At 43.2% G+C, this 13969-nt stretch overlaps 1 protein-coding gene across 4 annotated transcripts in view; it reads left to right on the plus strand.

The window, feature by feature from the left end:
- The first annotated feature begins 2333 nt into the window (after nt 1-2333).
- Nucleotides 2334-13969, plus strand: part of MVB12B (multivesicular body subunit 12B) — a 156898-nt gene continuing 145262 nt past the window's right edge. For 2 of the 4 annotated variants that reach the window (XM_073590757.1, XM_073590758.1), the window contains exons 1-2: nt 2334-2935; nt 3067-3125. In XM_073590757.1, the coding sequence (XP_073446858.1) occupies nt 2863-2935; nt 3067-3125 (132 nt within the window). In that variant the 5' untranslated portion in view covers nt 2334-2862. Of the gene's footprint in view, nt 2936-3066; nt 3126-5807; nt 6071-6138; nt 6243-13969 lie in introns of those variants that run through there. The other 2 variants (XM_073590759.1, XM_073590760.1) reach the window with 2 other exon arrangements.

Here is a 13969-nt window from a genome sequence, read left to right on the forward strand (position 1 = left end):
AGGTCTGTGAGAGCCATAAATCTTGATTGCTTGTTTCTGACCAAATACTTATTTTCCACCATAATATGCAAATAAAATGAAAAAAAAAACAGACAAGTTTATCTCCCATAGTTGAGGTCTACCTATGATGTAAATTACAGACGCCTCTCATCTTTTTAAGTGGTGGAACTTGCACTATTGCTGACTGACTAAATACTTTTTTTCCCCACTGTAGATCCCCCCGAGAATCTGCCTTCAAAAATTACTGTAAATGATCGGGACCATTACCAGTGTGAGACATGTAGCTCAAGAGAGCGGACTGTCAGTCATTACATGTCTCTTACAGGTAACGCCCCTTTCATTTACAATAAGCTCTGGAGGCAGTTTTTCAGGGAGGTCTATGTCTGACCCATAGATAGTAACAGCTCATTTACATATTAAGAAAAACGTGGATTTCTCTGGAATAAGACATCAGATCTCAGATATCAAGGTGTCATGTTATTCAGCTTTATATGACGTACATGGCCATATAGACAGCTTAGGAAGGTGGACACTACTGACAGATTCCATTTAATTTCCTGTTTTTTTCAGGAAACAACACGTTATTAGCATCAATGAACAGACCCTATCTTTTGCATTGAAGCATCTAAGGAGCAAGGGAGCATGCACAAAGGTCGTTGTGAAAGTCAGGAGCAGGGTCAGCTGTGACATCAACTATTATGATTGGTGGATCCTATGTATAGAGGTGTTACCCGTCATTGTAATACTGTCTCTGCTGATGAGGAGCCCGCTGAAAACCATTCCTGAAAGGACAGGGAATGTGAGGCTAAAAAAGCCCTAGTGGCCAGTGTAAAAATTGCAAGCATTATTATTTATTTTTTTTATTAAAAAAAACTATTGCCACAAATTACTTTATTTTGTTAAAAAAGATACATTTAACACAAACACCTGATTTAAACGTTAGGTCATTTTCTGATGGTGGTTTCCCTTTATCCGACTTTTGCCCAGTGCTGACTCACTAACATCTATTCTCACCACAAATGCACCACTTACACACGGGACACACGCTTCACACTTGCTTCTTTCTTCTGGTGAATCCATGCCACTCACACATAGGCCACCTGCCACATTTGATCTCATTGTATTCTGAAAACACGTGGTACATGCGCTACGCACTGGACACAAACCATTCTCATTGTGCCAGATTAAAGAGGTTGTCCACCACTCCAATAACCTGTTTTGAATGCCCTCAGGGTGCTGATTAAGATGAAAAGAAAAATAGCTCCCTGATTGGCTGCAGCCTTCAAATTTCCACCAGAAGGAACAGTAGTGAACAACCCCTTTAAACACGGGTCACTCATTCCTAGCTGACTATCTCCTAGTGCAAACTGACAGACACATCTGGTGACATTAGGCCACACATCAATATTGTGAACCCACTACAACCGAAATAGTGACGGCCCCTACAACCCTCATTGTCACAGTAAGAGGGGCCCGTTCACCTGCGGGCCCCAGTGCACTGACTGTAGAGGCTTTATACAAACCTATTTGTGAAAACAATAAAAATATCTTTTAGCCTTAGGCTATGTTTACACGTCGCGTTTTTGAAGCATTTTTTTTTTTCTGCAGGCAAAACCTGCTCTCTTGGCAGTAAAAAAAAGCTGCTTACAGAATTCAGGTTTTGCTGCATATTTGTATTTTTTTTTTTGGCAGCGTTTTTGTTGTCTCTTGTGCATTCTGAAAAAGTTTAGTGCCCCCCAAAAAATCATGATGCAACTTCTTTAAGATTTTTACACCAAAAAACACAGCAAAACCTACTGGAGCAAAAAAGCTGAAAAAGCACTGAAAGAAGTGACATGCTGAAGTTTTCTAAAATCAGTCAGGAAAACAAAACAATGTGTGTGCATGAGATTTCTGAAGTCTCATAGCTTTTGTTGGTACTGTAAAACACAACTTAAATCTTGCAGCATGTGAACATATTCTTAGGCTGCATTCATATGCAGCGGTAATTCTGCAGCTTTTAACTGCACGTGCCACGTACCGCTGCCATGTTTTACTGTTTCCATGCAAAATCACTTAATCTTGCAGGAAACAACTTTTCACCTGAAAAGCCAATATCACCGGCTACACTGTTACGTGATTGTGCAGGGAAATGGTAAAAAGAACGCAAAATGACCTCTGTCAAAGTATCTTGAATCTACAGCAGAGTTCCCCAACTCCAGTCCTCAAGGCACACCAACAGATCATGTTTCAGGATTTCCTTTGTATTGCACAGGTGAAGCAATTATCACCTTTGGGCAATACTTAGGAAATCCTGAAAACATGACCTGTTGGTGGACTTTGAGGACTGGAGATGGGGAACCCTGATCTACAGGACAGCTGATAAGTGTCTGATTGCTTTGAGCCTCACTGCTTTATCCTCCTCCATTCAGGAGAACTTGGGGTCCTATTCCCCCCTGTGTGAATGGATAAGTGGGCTCAAATTCTTGTTGATACTCCATCAATTGTCTACAGGACAGATAAAGACATCTGAGCTCTGTGCTCCGCTATCTGCGTTAGTCCCGGAGACAATGAACTGAGCAGCGATGCAGAAGCGTGACCGCCAGCCTATTTAAGCGAGTTGGCACAGACGCCTTTTTCTCATGATAAGTCGGGGTCCCAGCATTTGGGCCACTAATTTAGACTCTTCATCAGTGGAACTTAATATGTACCAGATTATCAAATATTCTGGATTGTCAGACAGTAACAGAAAAGTAAAAAGTCGAAATGAAATATTATTCTTTTGCCAAGGTGATGAGTGCCAGGGCTGGTGCCAACAAGCTACTGTGTTTTTGGCAGAATTTATAGAATATGGATGGAGTGTTTGGATATAAATCTTAATTTATGCCCCGGGTGAAGGAAAGTTCCGCCAGGTGTTTGGGTGTAGCAGTTTTGGACTCTCTACAATTAGTAGAAGGTAATTCTCTAAGATCATGTTTTATTCATAAAAAGCTCTATAATTAAGTTTAGAAATATATCCAAAAGAAAATGTAACTATTCCGATGATCCCCTAATGAAGCCATATTATAATGATTTTTTTTTTGCCAGGTCTGAGGATAGATGGTGACGCACAGATTGGCCACTCAACATCTGCATATATACATAGGGTACGTACACACGGCAGTCAAAAATGGCCATTTTTCAAGCAGGATGTGCTGCAGGAGTCACTCTTTTTTTAGAGATGAGCGAATTTGTTCGGATTTTGTCCCCGAATCTGATTTTGACATATTCGTGTCATATTTGAACACTACTTGGGCCGAATAAATGTCTTATAATCGGTTCCGAACATATTCTGTAATTTCTACGCCCATTGACTCTAATGACGTTTGGCTGTGTTCGGCGACTATTGCAAAAACACCGAACCGAATTCGAACAAATTTGCTCAACTCTACTCTTTTTCTCTAGAATTTTGTAAACCTTAAGCGGCATCTTCTAAGCCTTCCCTTTGATGTGTAAAGTACAGGAATCCTTCACCTGAAGTGAAGAATAGTTGGGTCACTCACTTCATTTAACCACTTGGTGTTTTTGGAAACTTGAAGTAATCTGAACATATGACAGCAGGTTCTCTTTTTACATAGATATGAATCGGAAGGTTTTTACATGTGTCCTTTTGCACTTGCTCAAAAAGTGCCAGAAAAAAGGGAAATCACGTATTTTCGAAGCTGGTTTATCCATAAAGTTTTTCAAGCAGAAGACACCTCAAGAAAATGTCGTCAGTATTTTTCCTGAAGTGACTTTTTTGCTGTCTTTTCTTTTTTTACTTTATGTATACACTAGAGTGCGGCTGCCAAGCGCTTTGCGGTTTTCGAAAACTGAAGCGGTTAAAAAGTTCAAAAAGACTGAACATGTGATCAGCACTTGGTTTGGAGATTTCAGTGTATATATTTGCTCTTTTCAGTATTTTTTAACCGCTTTTTTAGGCAGATTATGGAGCGGACAATGTGTGTACATACCCTAACAATTTTTTTTTCAGCATTTTTTTCCTTACTGGGTATTTTTTGATGTGGATTCCATCAGGAACTGCTTCAGACAAGTGACATGATGCACTTGTTTGTTTTCCACTAGGTGATTTTCAAAACTTGCAGGAAAAAAATGCTCAAAAAAAGTCCTCATATCAACAATTAGGCTATGTGCACACGCTGCGGATTCACCCGCGGATTTGTGTCTGCGGATCCGCAGGTAAAACCGCAGGTAAAGTGACCTGCGGATTGGCCTGCGGTTTTCCCCTGCGGTTGGACAATGGAATAGGTGGCAAACCGCAGCGGAATCCGCAGAAAAGTGACATGTCAATTCTTTCTGCGGATTCAAAACCGCAGCTTTTCCGTAGTTGAAAATCCGCAGCATGTGCACAGCAGATTGTAAATCCCATAGGATAACATGCTACTGTACACTGTCTGCAGAACTGCTGCAGATCCGCAGCGGCCAAAACCACAGCGGAACCGCAGCAAAATCCGCAGCGTGTGTACATAGCCTAATGTGGATTTCCTGTAGAAATGTGTAGGAAGCGTTTTACAAGTGTTTCTAAAGCAGTTTTTAAAGGAATTGTCTGTGACTTTTGTATTTTTTTTATGGGGCTAAGAACTGCCCGGCGCCGATGTCTTCCGGCTCAGGGCTGACATGGACCGCTCTTGCCAGCAATTCTGCTACTTCATTTGACCTCATGTCAACAGAGAAGCTCTTCCTCTTCTAGTCTGTTGACATCATGCTGATTGTCAGCTGGCTCCCCGCAGTTAGGCAGTGGGGAGCCAGATGTAAATGAGTATGACATCGGTAGTGATGCCCCGTTGACAACCCAGAGCAGAAGAGAAGTAACGTCATTGGAAGGCAAAGAATTGCCAACCAGAGCAGTCTGTAACCAATTTGAGTTGGCAGAGATCGGCGCCGGGCAGAATAGGCAGTAAGTTAGCAAATACCTGCCTGTAAATGTTTAGCCCCATAAGAAAATAAAACAAAAGTCTCAGATAATCTCTTTAAAGAGGATTTTGGAGCAAAAGAAATTCTATGTGAACATAGCCTGAAAAAATCCCTTTAATTAAAGAGGTTGTACAGTGAAAACAAGATATCACCTATCGTCCTGTCTGACTGCTGGGACGGGACTCTCACTAATTGGAGAATGGGGGCACTTTTAGCTTTGTTTGAAAATTAAATTTCAGGTTGGACGCCCAAACACCAAAATTCATTTTATATGTGTCTGTCGCTCCATTCTAAGGGTTCTGATTTTTTCCGCATGAGTGCTATCCTTGTTTGTCACGAGTAGCACTCATACCCATGGCATTCTATAGGGCTGTGCACGTCAGATTTTTTTATTTGGACCTAGCCGTCTGCGGAAAATATCGGAAACTTTTCCAATTTTGATCAGGGAGTTGGATCAAAATCGGCAATGCAAGTCTATGGGTCCGTGAAAAAATCAGATCGATTTTCGCAGGCTGTTAGAATGGAGAAGTTGGGTAGACTTTTATCTTTTTCTCTCCATGTATAAGAAAAACTGATCACACACTGATCGAAGTCTCACCCAAAGATTTCGTTCGTTCTTCCCGCATCTGGAAAATACTGACGTCTGAATGAGCCCTTACAGGGATAAAAGTTTCCCGGTTCTGCAAATCGGACCCCCACAGTGGGTATGGGCTACCTTGTTCTCACCGGACAACCCCTTTAAGTACCTAGGCTGTTGCAGGGACACAATTTTCCAGTATTCTGTTATCCTTCATGTGCACAATGTATAACTTAAAAAAATATTCAGGATTGAGAGTATACATTGAGACAATGTATAACTTGTGTTTCTTTTTCAGATACAATGTTAGTAAATAGAAACATCCCCTATTAGTAGAGGATGAAAACACACCCCTGCACCTGCGCATCTTGCCCAGCAGGGGCAGCAGTCTTCCTTCCGCCTGCACAGCCTCACATGTCCTCTCCACTTTGTTAGTGCTGGCTGGGGGTGGAAAGTTTAAATGGCCAGGAGGTGACTGATGTGATCTCACAGGCGGATCTGCAGCTCGGACAGGGGTGGGCAACGACGGGGGGCATCTGATCTGAGCCTGTCACACACTGGGTAAGGCTTCTCCCCCCTCCATGCACTGTGTATGATATGTGTCTCCTTTTCTCTCTCTCTCTGCTCAGCCTCTCCCCCTCCTTCCCAGACCTCCCTCTGCTCTTTCCCTCCTCGACTGGCAATGAACAGCTGCCTTTGCATGAAAAGAAGGGACGATTTTCCACGCTTAACAGTTAAGTGTCCTCCCCCATATGCAGTGCCATCCTGGGGTGGTGGTAGCCATCAGCCTGCAGGCTTTGTTGTGTTTGCAGGGATGCAGCAAGGCCTGAGCGCTCATTGGATGCATCTGTTAACCCCTTCCTGGGCTCTGGAATCAATGGTTATTATAATGGGGAGGGGGCAGAATGACAGAATTTCCTCTTGTGCATTATTTTTGTCCTCTTATACTCTCCCTTTCCTTCCTCCCTTTCCTTTCCATGGCAGCCATGCAGGGTTATATCACTGAATCCTGTCATGATGGAATATTTTTTTTTTTCCTTTACTTGGGTAGCCATGAACTGTTATCTGCAGAAGATAATATGAGGCAGGGAGGCCTTGCAGCTGCTGGAAGCCTGACTCTGGTGATACTGTGTGTGACCATGTATCTGAGCTGGTTTTTACATGGCTTGTTATGATTATTGGTGGACACAGACAGAAAAGGGCTCCTGTGCAAGAACAATATGTGGGTCCTTTGCAGCCCAAGAGCTCCTAAAAGTGCAAATGTCACCTGCTTTGGAGGTAGTAATGGGCCCCTGTGTGGCTGCACACGTTGCACCAATGATATGTCCCCCCCTGGTTAGGAGGGGAAGGTCTGTGTATTAGGCTGGAGCTAGAAGACCACTTTGTGCCGGTGCCCTCGATTTATCCTATAGATGCAGAAGTTTTATATAATAAAGGCAATGGTTATGGCACGATGTCGGAGCAGATCGCCTGCAATGTCGGATACACGTGCCTCAAGCTGTCATGTAGCATCAGTCAAATGATAGATGATAACACAGGGAAACGTTTCCAATAGACCCGATAATTTCGCAGCGGCCACCAGACTTCAGCTCTGCAAATTACTTCCTACCTGCCGGGATCTTCTGCGCTCCTTTTTGATCGGTAGACTCGGCGTGACGTCACTCCACGTCAGTGACGTCACGCCAGGTCCACAAATCGGGAGACACTGGGGAGATCCCGGCAGGTAGGAAGCATCTTGCAGGGCTTCTGTCTTGCGGCCATGGGCTACGAACCAGCGCCCCGCACATTTATTCGCCCTTCTTTAATATTATTCACAGAATCACACTGGTCAATTCAATTTTGGTTTAGATGGCCAGGAGGTGACAGGTTGATCATTTCGGAGGTTTTTCTATAATTGTACTTGTATTTTCGCTCTATGCGCTTGTGCACACATCCGTTTTTTCTATTTGGTCCAAGTGCGGTTTTTTTTTTTTTTTTTTTTTTTTTTTTCCACAACGTCATTCAATGGGGCAGTGCAGATGAGCGATTTTATTTAATATTTTTTTCTGTCACTGACCGATCACAGCATGCACTGGTTTCTTCCGTAAATCGGATGAGAGGCACCCGTTCAAGTCTATGCCAGAGGGATAGTACAGCATCTGATTTTTACAGATACATTGCAATTCTGTAACACAGGAAACTGTAAATGATCTTGTAAATTTCTAATAGCTGCTGTAAAAGATGGCTTGTATACAGATGACAAGTGGGGGAAAAAAAATTCTGTAACACACACACACACACACACACACACACACACACACACACACACACACACACACACACACACACACCCCCCCCCCTTATGATAACCTATGGGAAAGGTCTCAGTTCCAGTAACTCACGGTGCAGGGCTGGAGATGGCAGGTGATCGTCACAGTACAGTGACCACTTTAGGCTAAATAATGAGTCTCTTATTGGACTGGACATCTACATTTCCCATATTGCTAGGAAACCACCATAATTTAAAATGGATCTATCACCAGTTTTTTTTTTTTTTTTTTTTTTACAATACTGCACACATTATTAAATAGCTCCGGGACCTGATGAGGCTGGTATACTTACTGCGAAAATAAATATCAAAAAGGACTTCTCTGTATAATCCTGATATTAATTTGAGCATTTTTTTTTTTTTTTTTTGTAGTTCAGCTGCAGATGAGCTCATAAAATGTTAACTTTTATATTAGGCAGGAAACTTTTTCGATAGGGGTTATAAAGCCATTCTGACTTTGATTTTCAAAGTAATTACATCAGTCACAACGGGTCTAAGAGCTCTATTTAATAATATATACAGTTCATATGCACATCAGCACCTAATGCCCACCACCGCAATGCGATCGCACGGGTCGCCGTGGAAGATGGGTGCCTACTCAAGGCAATAATATTGCTGCATATAGAACAAGTGATCAAATCATTGTAAGTTCAATCTGAGAAAAAGAGCTGAATATTAAAGGAAAAAGGTTTTCATAAAAATGTAAGTTTGATTCGCAATCCCTCCTCTCCCACAGGTAATTTTTTACTGCACAATGGATGTCATATAAACAATGGCAGAATTGTGTATATTACTGTATTTATTTTTCTCACCATTTCATCTCGCTTGGACTTTTTTCCATGTTTTTCATTACAATATATGGTGAATTGAATAGCGCCTTTCAAAACTACAATTCAAAAAAAACAAAACAAGCCCTCTTGCTTGTCTATTTGCCATGTTGTCAGGCTTGGCTAAGTATACAGGAAAGTTTTTATTTTGGGGGTAAAAAAGTTGAAAAATCAGCTTGTCATGATCCTAAAAGTGAAGGAACCCCTTGATGATATTTTTTTCCCCCAATAGTGTTTCTTCTGGCCATTAAAGGGCAGGGTCCTCTCTCCCCTCTGTATCAGTCTGTCATTGTTAGTTTGTTTACTGTAAGTGATATATGTAATTTATATGTAACCCCCCTTCTCATGTACAGCACCATGGAATCAATGGTGCTATATAAATAAACATTAATAATAATAATAAATAATCAGAAAATTGCCTATTGTTAAAATCTAAATATAAAGGGGTTGTCCTGTCGAAATCGATAACACTGCAGTTCCCGAAGCACATGTACTGTGCGCTGCGGGATGTTGCCAGTTTCTGAAGCGGGACTGGAGGGTATGTATTAGTTATACATACTCCCCGCCAGAGCTCGTCCACTGGTATGGAGTGAGGCTTCGTCCTATAGTCGGCCATGTGGACGCTCAACAGAAGAAACTGGCTCAAAAAATGTTGAATCTCCGCAGTGCGAGCGCTGGGGGGATCCATAAGTCTGCAGTCACACATAGTGACTGTAGATGTATTGATTTGGACTGGACAATTCCTTTAATGTAAAAGAAGTTATTTCATTCCCAATCCTTATGTTTTACCTCTTTTACAATAACACTCATGCTCCCCTCCGGTGCCATTCCAGCGGTGTCTGCACTGTCACTCCCAGCAATCTCGTAACGGTGTGATGTCACGTGAACCCTGCGGCCAATCAGCAGCCACTCAGACCTTTTTAGATTTCCTGTTTCTGGAAATTCACACGTACATTAGGCACAATGATGAGCCTAACGCCCTATCTTTTTGTATTTAAGCATCTAATGAGCGTGTGCAAAGATCAAAGTGAAGGAAGGTGGATCAGGGTCAGCTGTGACACCAATTGTGACTTTATTTGCCTGCAGATCACTTGGGTTCCGGGTCCTGAGATCCCCACTCGTTATCTAAAGGGCCTTTCACACATAGCAATATCGCTAAAGCGTCTCCGATTTTGTGACGCAACAGCGATATCGCTAGCGATCTCACTTTGTGTGACACGTACCTGCGACCACCCCCCCCCCCCCCCCCCGCTGGATATCGCTGATCACACTGGAGCTGCCTGGGCCATTTTTTCAGCGTTGGCATTCCGTTGGCGCCAACTAGCGACGCATGGACGCAGGGGGAAGTCGTCATCATCACTGCGGTGTGACAGGTAAGAGCGACCGCCGACGGATCGCTTATCGCTGCTGCGTCGCTGGTGAGATCTGCCTGTTTGGCAGCTCACTAGCGACCATTTAGCGATGCACAGCGATCCTGACCATGTCGTAGGTCGTATCGTTGTCTGGATCGCTGGTGCATTGCTAAATGTAACGGGACCCTAAAAGATCCCCAACGAAGTGCGCAGTTCATCAGACAAACCAGAGTCTGGATTCTGTTGGCTTTGTACAATATGGCCAGCCTTGAGTTGCATTTACACTTTGGATGCGCAGCGTCAAATGACTGCTGAATAGCCACATGTATGCCAGTTGGCACTTAATTAACCGCTCGTTGACACAGGTAGACCCCGCTTCAGATGTCTACCGAACGATATGCAATAGGCTGCCGTTGTTGCCGTTGTTGGCAGCACAGGTCCTGCTTACAACATGGACGATGTGCTGCCGAGAACGATGATCTTTTGTGCAGACCAAAACATTGTCACCAGATATGTGTTTTGCTCAGTTGTTAGGTGATCAGCAGCCTGTATACGCTGCATAATTATCGTGAATCGGGCATCCCTAGGAATAATGATGAATAATCATTTTGACTTATAAAGTTGTATCAGAAGATAAATGGTGGGTCTCCATCAGCTGTTATTCCTATTGCGTTTCAGCACATTCCTATAAGGGCCACTATAGACATTAGATGTCTGTTGGCCAAAGCATTGTTTGGTCATCATCTTGGTTGTCATCTGGCTGAGCGCTCTTGTGTACTCTGAGAGAGCCGCCGACTGATATGTCGCCTCGCATCTTTCGTCTGGGAGAACAATGCGTTCACCAATCCTTGATCGGACATGCGCGATGGACATCTTCCCAAACAATCCATTAGCGATTACCCCGTACGTATTAGTGCAGAGTCAGATTTATGTATTTCTATGCAGTTATCCAGAAATAAGATTGTCAGTCCGAGGATTGCATTACGGTCCTCGTCCAAGATATACGGCTGACTTGCTCTTCCTTTAGACCAGTGTTCCCCAGCTCTGGTCCTCAAGAGCCACCAACAGGTCATGTTTTCAGGATTTCCTTAGTATTTCACAGGTGATGGAATTCCTGCCTGTGCAGGTGACGCAATTATCACCTATGTAATACTAAGGAAATCCTGAAAACATGACCTGATGGTGGCTCTTGAGGACTGGAGTTGTGGAACACTGCTTTAGACTGTCTGCCAAACTGGTTATCAACAGGTGTGGCCAACATTAACCCAGTGTACATGGTGACCTTAACAAATCTGTATCAGGATGTGAACTCTCTCCTTTGTTTGACTTTTGGTCTACTGGATTGTAGAGCTTAAAGTGTTTTCAAATCCTCAGTCTTAATCTCCGCAAGTTGGTGTTGACAAGACGAATCCCAATTTGCTGTCCCCATTATCATCAACTAGCAGCGATGTTGTCTAAGTGTGGTGTGATCAGGAAAGGAGCGTTGGGTCATCACCAGAATTGCAATTAGGATGTGACAGGCTTAAGGGTAAAGCCAACAATGAAGTGTGGATTTCGAGCAAGCTGGAGGACAAGACCATGAGTAGCACCACAGTCAGCAGATGTAGTATAAAAACGGAGTATAGGCAGGGCCAAAACAAGGGAGTGGTCCTACAGGTAACCAGACATGGTCTCCAAAGGGCAAAGTTGATGGTGTAGTCTGCAAATAAGGTCACGGTATACGACAGAAATAGACGGCTATCCACATGTACTAGGAGGAACCATGATCATTAGGCAATTTGTCAGGTAAATGACTTTAAGCCGGGCAGTCTACCCTAAGAGGCATTTTCTGGTGCCAATGAAACAGGGCGAGGCGAGGACATTAAGGAATCAGATCTTCTTCATTTAGAGATTTCCTCCCTGTGGAATGTCAGACATGTGGTTGCTTAGTAGAACCATTGATGTTGATGACTTCATCTCTACTAATAAAGGCTTTTATTTCCATTCACAAATTTCTTTTCCTGAGGCCGATTGTTACCCAAGTTGCCATTAAGCTGATTATAAAGTCTTGTGTTTAAGTAGTAGTCTAGTAACGACCATAATTTACTCGCTGGATAAAGTTCTCACAGGTTTTAGGTGGTTTAATTCCGAGATCCCGCATTATTTTTATGTATATGAATTAGTTCTGACGGGGCTCATTATCACGGTCAGTCAACCAGAATTACATCCAAAGAATTTTTTGCGTTTTTTTTTTTTTTTTGTCTTTCCCCTCCTAATCTCCACTGAGAACTCGCAGCAGCAATTTTTTAAGCTTTCAGTGAGTTGAAGCTAATGGCGGTGGGTGACATCAAACGGCTTCTGTAGACGACACCGACCCCAAAATGAGTGACCTCGGTGTCACCAAAACTTTAGAAACAGTCTCTGACTCATTTCCTTCCTCTGTGTGTAAAGTTGGTCCGACTTGGTGTCTTACTTGATTGATCCACTAGTAAAACATCGCTCTACTATTTTGTATTTCCCATAGAAATGAATGAATGGAGCGCAGCGATTCATGATGGCGCCTATTGAGACTTTTCATAAATATCTGAGATGGGAATACCAATTTAAATTTTCATGGTGATAGTGGCATCAAGAAAATGAGTTTTAATGCCTCGGTTTTTAGCCCCATTGATTTTTCAGCACAGAGGTTCTAAAATCCAAATTTGAGTGGGTTTCCTCAAACTCTCACAAAACTCCCTTTTTGATTAGCTACCTGTGAAACTGTTCCTAGTGTGCGTCTGAAATCCTGAAATTAGGCATGTTTGGTAGGGCGCATACACTAAGGAGGTAAGTGTCCAGTGACCATGGTCAGGATGGATACAAAGGGCATCCATTCACCATAGGGACCCATAAAAAAAAAAAAAAAAAAAAAGGTGCACTGTTGGAATCCCTCTGGAAAGTGCAGTCTGCTTCACAGTAAAACTAGTGGCATATAAGCGTATACAGTGCCAACAAGTAGTATTCAACCCCCTGCAGATTTAGCAGGTTTACACATTCGGAATTAACTTGGCATTGTGACATTTGGACTGTAGATCAGCCTGGAAGTGTGAAATGCACTGCAGCAAAAAAGAATGTTATTTCTTTGTTTAATTTTTTTTTAAATTGTGAAAAGTTTATTCAGAGGGTCATTTATTATTCAACCCCTCAAACCACCAGAATTCTGTTTGGTTCCCCTAAAGTATTAAGAAGTATTTCAGGCACAAAGAACAATGAGCTTCACATGTTTGGATCAATTATCTCTTTTTCCAGCCTTTTCTGACTATTTAAGACCCTCCCCAAACTTGTGAACAGCACTCATACATGGTCAACATGGGAAAGACAAAGGAGCATTCCAAGGCCATCAGAGACAAGATCGTGGAGGGTCACAAGGCTGGCAAGGGGTACAAAACCCTTTCCAAGGAGTTGGGCCTACCTGTCTCCACTGTTGGGAGCATCATCCGGAAGTGGAAGGCTTATGGAACTACTGTTAGCCTTCCACGGCCTGGACAGCCTTTGAAAGTTTCCTCCCGTGCCGAGGCCAGGCTTGTCCAAAGAGTGAAGGCTAACCCAAGGACAACAAGGAAGGAGCTCCAGGAAGATTTCATGGCAGTGGGGACATTGGTTTCAGTCAATACCATAAGTAACGTACTCCACCGCAATGGTCTCAGTTCCAGACGAGCCCGGGAAGGTACCTTTACTTTCAAAGCGTCATGTCAAGGCTCGTCTACAGTTTGCTCATGATCACTTGGAGGACTCTGAGACAGACTGGTTCAAGGTTCTCTGGTCTGATGAGACCAAGATCGAGATCTTTGGTGCCAACCACACACGTGACGTTTGGAGACTGGATGGCACTGCATACGACCCCAAGAATACCATCCCTACAGTCAAGCATGGTGGTGGCAGCATCATGCTGTGGGGCTGTTTCTCAGCCAAGGGGCCTGGCCATCTGGTCTGCATCCATGGGAAGATGGATAGC

Source organism: Dendrobates tinctorius, unplaced genomic scaffold, assembly GCF_039654945.1.
Source record: "Dendrobates tinctorius isolate UK_male_01 unplaced genomic scaffold, ASM3965494v1 ptg000120l, whole genome shotgun sequence".
Classification (NCBI taxonomy): domain Eukaryota; kingdom Metazoa; phylum Chordata; class Amphibia; order Anura; family Dendrobatidae; genus Dendrobates; species Dendrobates tinctorius.